General features: G+C 43.1%; 4 protein-coding genes across 4 annotated transcripts; 1 reads left to right on the top strand and 3 right to left on the bottom strand.

Moving 5' to 3' along the window:
- The first annotated feature begins 326 nt into the window (after positions 1 to 326).
- LOC108108961 (enolase-phosphatase E1) lies at positions 327 to 1,998 on the top strand. Its single transcript, XM_017217216.2, is given in 3 exon segments — positions 327 to 409; positions 480 to 1,591; positions 1,593 to 1,998. Coding segments are annotated over 3 exon segments (1,326 nt in total). The 5' UTR covers positions 327 to 354; the 3' UTR covers positions 1,752 to 1,998.
- Positions 1,999 to 2,576: 578 nt separating this feature from the next.
- Positions 2,577 to 3,054, bottom strand: LOC108109027. The gene has a single exon (XM_017217302.2). It carries the CDS (start codon positions 3,033 to 3,035, stop codon positions 2,577 to 2,579), a length of 459 nt encoding a protein of 152 aa, XP_017072791.2. The 5' UTR covers positions 3,036 to 3,054.
- Positions 3,055 to 3,614: 560 nt separating this feature from the next.
- LOC121530560 (cell wall protein IFF6-like) lies at positions 3,615 to 6,112 on the bottom strand. Its single transcript, XM_041819818.1, has 4 exons — positions 6,079 to 6,112; positions 4,898 to 5,263; positions 3,926 to 4,342; positions 3,615 to 3,745 (listed from the first exon to the last, which is right to left on the bottom strand). The coding sequence occupies exons 1-4, from the start codon at positions 6,110 to 6,112 to the stop codon at positions 3,615 to 3,617; spliced, it is 948 nt and encodes a 315-aa protein (XP_041675752.1).
- A 472-nt stretch (positions 6,113 to 6,584) lies between these two features.
- LOC108108867 (flocculation protein FLO11) lies at positions 6,585 to 7,826 on the bottom strand. Its single transcript, XM_017217085.1, has one exon. It carries the CDS (start codon positions 7,824 to 7,826, stop codon positions 6,585 to 6,587), a length of 1,242 nt encoding a protein of 413 aa, XP_017072574.1.
- Between the last annotated feature and the right edge of the window lie 546 nt (positions 7,827 to 8,372).

Genomic DNA, 8,372 nt, shown 5'->3' with positions numbered 1-8,372 from the left:
ATATTTTATGGCATGGCATTAACTTGGACATAGAGAGGGCCAAAACCAAACCATTGTGTCTCGGCAAAAGCCAAAAGTGCCGTTGCTCGTAATCGATTCAGGGAAACCAGTTCTCGTGGACAGTGGACCATAATCTCGACGAGATTCCATGTTTATAACATGTTTGATTCTAATCGGGTTGAGCTTCGGTGGGGTCTACTGTGTTTTCACATTCCTAGAACATTGCCAAACATGAATCGTCAATGCAAATTAGTTGCGGACTGACCCAATTCGGATGGCCATAAAATTGGTCGAGTGGTCCAAAATCGGTTTAGTCGTAGCCGGAGCCAACGCCTAAAATATGTATTAGCCAGAATGAAGCTACCACTGCTGCTGTTGCTAATCCAGTCTTGGGCCCTGTTCGCCATAGGTAAGTCCCCCGAATCGTGTATAAGTGAAAGTACAGTGAGTGCTCAGCTCTGACGACCCTTTTATCGCAGCCACTCCTGCCAAGCACTGGCGTCGTGCACCCACCCATGGGGTTTTCAATGTGGATGTCTATGCATACAACAAGCCCAGGATGAACCTGGCCTTTCGCCAGGCCGTTTCCAGTCGATCGGCTCAGGATTCTCCGCCAATGGGTGATCTGCTGCATCAGATCTCCCAGCACAGTCAAAGATCCACCGAGCAGAGGTCCCACTACAGAAACCTCGACGAGAAGGTGGAGGTCCTGGCAATGGCAGGGCAGAAACAAGACAGCGAACTGAACAAAACAATTGAGGAGCCGGCCATAAACATGCAATTAATGCCGCTGCAAATGAACTCGGCTCTGCACGCACGGGAGAATTTATATTCGAACGAGTTCCATGTGCAAAGTATTGGGGCCAAGAAGATAGTGCAATTGAATACCCTGACCACTGACCATGAACGTAAACCAGTCGCCGAAGAAGTTATGGCCCAAAGGCAGCAGGAGCCAGAGCAGCAGCAGGAGCAGCAGGAGCCGCTGAAGGTAAAGCTGACACTGCCAGAGCTTCCCGAGAACAATGCAGCAGAAACAGAAGCCATGCCTGGAAAGGATAAAGTCGGAGGTGGAGCTGAAGAAGCATTGACTTCAAACGCCACGGTGACAGCTCCTGCAGGGGAATCCCTGACAAGTGTGAAGAAAACTATGGCCCCGAGTGGGACAATTATCGATATGGCATCGACAGGAATGCAGCAGCTTGTCAGCCGTCCGACAGCGGAGAATGCCGGTGACACGGCCACAAAGGCTCATTCCGGTAAGGAAAAGAAGGATGAAACCAGAGTCCGACCGCCTCGACGGAAGACCAAGCGAAAGCAAACGCCAACAGGAGCGAAGGCATCTAATGAAACTGATACAAAGATGACAGCAAACCAAGTTGTCACTGTCTCAGTTCCTGCTCCTGCTCCTGCTGCTGCTGCCCATGAAACTAACCCCATTCTGGGACCAAGTACTGGTCCATTGAATGTGAAGCAACCGACGAAGGAATTGGAAACACAATCACCGGAAATCAGCACGCATCGTCCTTTAACAGCGAAGAGCAAGGGCAAAGGCAAGGGTAAGGGCAAGGATAAACGTCGGCAGGGTTCTCAAGAGACGTCCTGTGAACGCGGGAGCAATGGAGGAGGAAATTGAAACTACGACAAATTGGTGGCAGATTCTCCCGTATTCGGAAATTAGAAAATTTTTGAATACGATTTACGATACCATCGCCGACGATACCGACGACGAACGTGCCACGGATGATGTGTGAAAGCAGAGTTACGGACGGTCGGGCCCGGGGTTTTTGGGGTTTCGGTTTTAGTGTTTATAGAGGGTCCGACCGGGCGGCGAATTGAATTTCCGCTGGAACTGAACTTCGTGCACTGATTAAATAGCTTATAACTTGGGGAAACATTTCGATTAGATTTGGTTGGTGTTTTATGGTCACAACAACTAGCAATAAAACGGGATATAAAGATTTAAAAACCTATTAAAGATTTCGTATTAACACTATAAAATCACGTCTTTAATTCCACTTTCGTTCCACCCACTGTTGAGGCTTTCAATTTTTATTCAAATATCTGCTCCTATTAATCATCATAATCATCATTTCAAAGTCATCAGCGTCTCTATTTAATGCGGGGTGCTGCGTCAACAAAGATGACTTAATTAAAAGTCCCCCTGATCAGAAACAATAACTCGGCTGGGCACTTAAAAACCCATCTATTCATATTTGAATAAACAAATGCCAGAACCCAGTCGGCGGTATACACTTCTAGTCAACAAATACTATTGAAGACAGCTTAATGGGCATTAGGCGCGACCCCGTCTCGTGGCGCGGCAGGTTAAAGTTGAAAGTGGTCGAACGGCTTCCATTCACAGCCCAAAACAGTTGACGGCAGGTAAAGCGTGAATCGAGCCGACATTAATGAGCTGAGAATTTTTTTATGACTGCGAAATGGATTTCACAGACTGGCAGCCTCCGAATAGTGACTCACTGCCGGCATAAATCTCTGCCGCTGATTGATTGGTCTTAATGAGAGATGATAATATAAATGATTAAAGCAAATATAGTATATATATTCATTTCGGTTATTTATTGAACGACCAGCAAGACAAATTTCTGTTTACTCAAGTGATTAAAAGTGACTCGTCGCCGAAGTTTTCTTTTTTTTCGCAACTCTCGTCTCGACTTGGGCTCAACCTCAGCCACAATAAACAGCTGCATCCCACTGTCTTGATGGGTCAACCCGAAGAGTTCTTGACCAGTCTTTGATGGTGATTGAGTGGTGGTACTTTGCACCGCCTGGACAAGTGGCACGCTGAATGCGTGACCATCGTACAGATGCAATTGCCAGTCGCAAAGATTGGGGGTAAGGCTACACTTGGCGGAAGAATTATCCGAAATCAGCTTGGCCTGGGTCAAATTCAAATCCTTCAGTTCCTGTAGTGCCTCATCTTGGAGCAGAGGAATAGCTTTGGACCACTGGGCCAAAGCGAAAAACGAGATCAGAACTAGCCACGGGCTTACTCGAAAGGCTTTGTCGGAGCTCATTTCAATTTCTCCTACCACCTTCTCAGGAAGCTGAACTTGGACTGGTCGTTTTGGAAAGGTGACCAGGTGGAGTGGGGCAACTGAAACCAGTTTGCTTGAATAGGTTCGCATTGAGTGCTGTCATCGTTGTCATGTCAAAAGAATTACCAATGAAGTTCCAATGCCCTGGAATTTCAAGGTATTTTGAACTTGAGATGAACTTTTAGATATTTATTTATTAATGAGTTCTTTAGATAGCATCTGCCAATTTGTGAAATTATACTGAAATTAAACTTAAAAAATCTTTATTTATATTTCATTTATTCATTTGCCTTTTTGGCTTGTTAAGTTTTTGTGTTGCTCTTACCACTTACGCCTTAAGCCTCAGGGCAACATATTCTTTATTCTTTTCATGGTAATAGTAGTAGCAGCAAAGACTTTCCCAGACCCAAGAACGAGACTCATCGAATTCAACAATTTATAATATAGAATTACAAAAATGTTGTTGGGAAGTTTGCTATGAAATTGTTGCATTTATTATTAATAGCAAAAGTATTTTACATAAATAAATTTATTGCTTAATCAATGGATCTCTCAAGTTTACAAATCTCTTTTTCCGCCTTTCTTCACCTTATTCTTGGCCTTAGACTTGGGTTTGGATTTTCCATCCGCTGGTGTTATTAGTAGCAAAGGTTTTCCATTTTCATCTGACAATCTTACGAATTGGGCTTCTTCGGGTTTCATACACAACCGTGGATAATAGAAACAAAGAGATGTGACCGAGTGTGGCACGGTTTCAACGGAAAGATTCTGTTTCTGGTGGTTACCATTACTAAACTTACTGTTTAACACTTGAACAGATTTAATTTTCTGGCAATCTGGAAGATAAGGGTAAACTGTACAAAGGTCACGGCTAGCTGTTGGTGATTCTGTTGTTCCCTCTGTAGTTGAATCTGTCGTTGTCTCCGTTGTTGTTTCTGTTGTTGAATCTGTCGTTGTTGTATCCGTCGTTGTATCCGTTGTAGTATCCGTTGTTGTTGTATCAGTTGTTGTCTCAGTTGTCGTTGTGTCCGTCGTTGTATCCGTTGTTGTTGTATCAGTTGTTGACTCAGTTGTCGTTGTCTCCGTCGTTGTATCCGTTGTTGTTGTTGTCTCCGTTGTGGTATCCGTTGTTGTTGTATCAGTTGTTGTCTCTGTCGTTGTCTCCGTTGTTGTATCCGTTGTTGTGGTATCAGTTGTTGTCTCCGTTGTAGTATCCGTTGTTGTTGTATCAGTTGTTGTCTCCGTTGTTGTCTCTGTCGTTGCTTCTGTTGTTGTTGTCGTTGTTGGTTTCTTGGTAGTGTGACTTGTTGGTTTCTTCGTAGTGTGACTTGTTGGTTTCTTCGTAGTGTGACTTGTTGGTTTCTTCGTTGTTTGTCTTGTTGGTTTCTTCGTTGTGTGACTTGTTGGTTTCTTCGTTGTTTGACTTGTTGGTTTCTTCGTTGTGTGACTTGTTGGTTTCTTCGTTGTTTGACTTGTTGGTTTCTTCGTTGTGTGACTTGTTGGTTTCTTCGTTGTGTGACTTGTTGGTTTCTTCGTTGTTTGACTTGTTGGTTTCTTCGTTGTTTGACTTGTTGGTTTCTTCGTTGTTTGACTTGTTGGTTTCTTCGTTGTTTGACTTGTTGGTTTCTTCGTTGTTTGTCTTGTTGGTTTCTTCGTTGTGTGACTTGTTGGTTTCTTCGTAGTGTGACTTGTTGGTTTCTTTGTTGTTTGACTTGTTGGTTTCTTCGTAGTGTGGCTTGTTGGTTTCTTCGTTGTTTTACTTGTTGGTTTCTTTGTAGGTTTCTTCGTTGTTGTTATATCTGTCGTTGGATCTGTTGTTGTCTCTGTTGTTGTATCCGTCGTTGTCTCCGTTGTTGTATCTGTCGTTGTATCCGTTGTTGTATCAGTTGTTGTATCCGTTGTTGTTGTATCAGTTGTTGTATCCGTTGTTGTTGTGTCTGTAGTTGTCTCCGTTGTTGTATCTGTCGTTGTATCCGTTGTTGTATCTGTCGTTGTATCCGTTGTTGTATCAGTTGTTGTATCCGTTGTTGTTGTATCAGTTGTTGTATCCGTTGTTGTTGTATCAGTAGTTGTCTCCGTTGTTGTCTCCGTTGTTGTCTCCGTTGTTGTCTCTGTCGTTGTTCTCGTCGTTGTTTCTGTAGTTACATCCGTTGTTTCCTCCGATGTCGAATCCGTGGTAGAGTCTGTTGCTGGTTCAGTTGTCGTGTCTATCGGGGGTGTTGTAGTCGGTCCTGTTGGTTTCTTTGTTGTGGGCTTTGTTGGTTTCTTGGTTGTTGGCCTTAGTTGGTTTCTTCGTTGTGGGCTTCGTTGGTTTCTTCGTTGTGGGCTTTGTTGGTTTCTTGGTTGTTGGCCTAGTTGGTTTCTTCGTTGTGGGCTTTGTTGGTTTCTTGGTTGTTGGCCTAGTTGGTTTCTTGGTAGTGGGCTTTGTTGGTTTCTTGGTTGTAGGTTTTGTTGGGGGCCTAGTTGGGGGCCATGTGGGCGGCTCTGTTGTTGGCGTCGAGGGCGTTTCAGTTGTTGGCGTCGTGGGCGTTTCAGTTGTTGGCCACGGGGAACTTGTTGGTGGCACATAAGGCGGGTATGGGTAATATGGCGGCGGAGGATAAACTATCGGAGATGGATCATAGTATCCATATGAGGGTGGCCAATGCTCTTCATGGTTGGGTTTTTCTTTCTTTTTATGCTTATTCGATTGGCCCTTAGTAAGACCCGTAAATCGACTAATAAGACCTCCCACATCCCACACAGGAACTCGGACTTGGACCTGATAGCCCGCGGAAAGCGAAAATATCCATTTAGGTCCAGCTGCGAGTAGCAAGACCCAGATTAAAGAAACTCTGAGAAGTTGCATGCTTCTAGAAAGAAAACTTACTGAAGTTGAGCGTTCAATAACACCTTTTTATATTCTAAGTTTTTCATAAAGAGTATATTAATAATCGTTAATCACAGTTAAATCAAAAGTCAACAAACTTAAAACCTATTGCTAAATCGGTCAGTTCTCGAAATCATTACATTGCTATCTTACCCCCAAAGTTTTCTTGATTGAGCGATGGTGACATTTTATTGCATTTTGTGAATTTTATAGTGATAAGCTCATGTGTCTGCAGATGGCTTGAAGAACTTCACAATTTATTAACTACAAGTTAGTTTGCGATGCAATCTTTAGATTAACCATCTAGAAACTTTTTTTGGTGCTCACAAATTATGTTTTTTTGTTTTCGGTTTTGTTCTTGTCTTTTTGGTGATTATGTCTTAAACGGGTTCTTCTTGGTTGAAGAGAAGCTTATAAAAGTCGACTTGGTTTTCATGTTGATTGAATTCTGTTAAAGTTGAACAAAATTTTAAAAATTGATGATCCGGCATATAATATTAGAGTATTGGCATTTTGATTTATTTCAGGTTGGAGTAATTATTTACTATAAAAACAATGGCGCGGCTGAAGTTAACCTTAACTAAACCGAGTAGTTTTAGAAATAAAAAAGTGGGTTATATGTGTAGCATTGTTGTTTATTTTCAAAAAGTAAACAAAGGTCATGCCCTTTGATTATGCTTCGGTTTAACTAACCGGTAAATATATTTACTCCTAGATGGTTTCTTTCGTCCAGATTGCTGCCATTTTAGCGGTTTTGGTTTTGAGTTCAACCGGCGGGTAATGTCTGCCGCGACAGGCGTTATAAGAAGCATCGGCTTGCCGAATCCATCGGTTAAGCGAACGTATTCTGCCTCCTCGGGCTTGGCACAAAGACGTGGATAGTTATGGCACAGCGTGGTCATGGATTGGGGAGCCGATTGTATAGTAAGCTCGAGATCTGGTCTGTGTGCAGCAGAAGTTGTGTGCTGCCCCTCTAGACTAAGCACTGTCGGTGTGGAAATAGGACTACTCTTGCGGTGACTGTGGAATGGATTCATTGGAGTGGGTGTTGTGGCTCGGAAATTTATTTTCTTTCGTCTGATTCGATAAGATGAAACGGCAGAGCCTGATGTTGAAGAGCCCCCTGTCGTGGAAGATCCTCCTGTTGTAGAAGAGCCTCCCGTTGTAGAAGACCCACCAGTTGTGGAAGATCCTCCTGTTGTGGAGGACCCACCAGTTGTGGAAGAGCCTCCAGTTGTAGAAGACCCACCAGTTGTGGAAGAACCTCCAGTTGTAGAAGAGCCACCGGTTGTGGAAGATCCTCCTGTTGTTGTAGACCCTGCTGTTGTTGAAGATTGTTCGGTTGTTGAACTGGTTGCAGGTGCTATCGTAGTCGATGTACTTGAAACTGATACAGCCGTAGATGCTGATGCCGTCGAAGATGTTGTAGTTTTCTGTGTTGTGGTAGTTGTTGATTTTCTTGTAGTACTAGTTGGCCGTCTAGTTGTGGTGCTTCTTCTTGTCGGTTTCCGTGTTGGCCTAGGCCTTGGTCGATTTGGCCTTAGGGGTCTGAGAGGTCGTAAAGGACGCGGAGGCCGAGGCAGTGGCACCGGAACTGGTACAGGTAAGGGTAAAGGATCAACTGGTACCATTTGACTTCCAGGATATAATCCTTGCTTCTTGTTGTAATATTCCTGCATGAGCGCGTTGTAATAGGCGTCCCAAGAAGCAGCAGCGTTAGAACTTTCCTGCGTCCCCTTAGGTGCTTGGGTGGTGCTTGCCGCTCCAAATGCGTTCGATAGGCGCGAGTATAGATCATTCACGTCCCAAAGTGGTACGTTCAATCTCACAGCTTCCTGTGGAATGTCACACCCTGCCAGCACTGTGAACAGCAATAGGAAAAACGTGTGCATCGAAATCATTGCCGCGTATCGATTTGTTCACCTTAATACGTAAATTCAAACTAAGCTTGCAAGCATCTTGAAAATACGTTTTTATAGCAAATCCAGAAGATAATAAGACGGCTGATGATGCCCCAGAGCTATAGACGACCCATCAGCTTTATAGGTAAAACAATTGTCAAGCTAGCAAATTGTTTGTATTTCACTAAACAAAGCAACAAAGTAATCAAAGCAAATGTTCTTCCCTTAGTCATGGCTCGTTTCAAGCTGCTTTCTTTTTGGTGACGCCGAATTAATTTTGATATTGATAATTTTAAAAATACTGGTATCAATAAAGAACTTATAGTACTTACTCACTAGGGTCCACAATATTGGTTAGCTTAGAGAGCCAATATTTGTGTAAATTATTATCAATTTAACTCTCTTTGAAAATAGTATCATTAAGGTGAACAAAGATTGGTACTTACTTTCATTAAAACTTTTTAGAAAAAGAGTATCACTGATCACTGTTAAAGTTATCATATTTATTATAAGTTTTGACATTATGTATGTTTTCTTATGGTTCTC

This window comes from Drosophila eugracilis, unplaced genomic scaffold (genome assembly GCF_018153835.1).
Source record: "Drosophila eugracilis isolate 14026-0451.02 unplaced genomic scaffold, ASM1815383v1 contig_1765, whole genome shotgun sequence".
Classification (NCBI taxonomy): Eukaryota; Metazoa; Arthropoda; class Insecta; order Diptera; family Drosophilidae; genus Drosophila; species Drosophila eugracilis.
The sequence above is the reverse complement of the archived record's forward strand: the minus strand, read 5'-3'. Positions and strand labels throughout refer to the sequence as shown.

Excerpts from the sequence above, each read along its gene's own strand:
- LOC108109027 (XM_017217302.2), bottom strand. The coding sequence starts at position 3,035 with ATGAGCTCCGACAAAGCCTTTCGAGTAAGCCCGTGGCTAGTTCTGATC.
- LOC121530560 (XM_041819818.1), bottom strand. The coding sequence starts at position 6,112 with ATGTCACCATCGCTCAATCAAGAAAACTTTGGGG. Across the intron at positions 5,264-6,078 it reads CAATCAAGAAAACTTTGGGG|ACACGACAACTGAACCAGCA; the intron begins GTAAGATAGCAA and ends CACCCCCGATAG. Across the intron at positions 4,343-4,897 it reads AGATACAACAACGGAGACAA|CAACAACGACAACAACAACA; the intron begins CGACGGATACAA and ends CTACCAAGAAAC.
- LOC108108867 (XM_017217085.1), bottom strand. The coding sequence starts at position 7,826 with ATGATTTCGATGCACACGTTTTTCCTATTGCTGTTCACAGTGCTGGCA.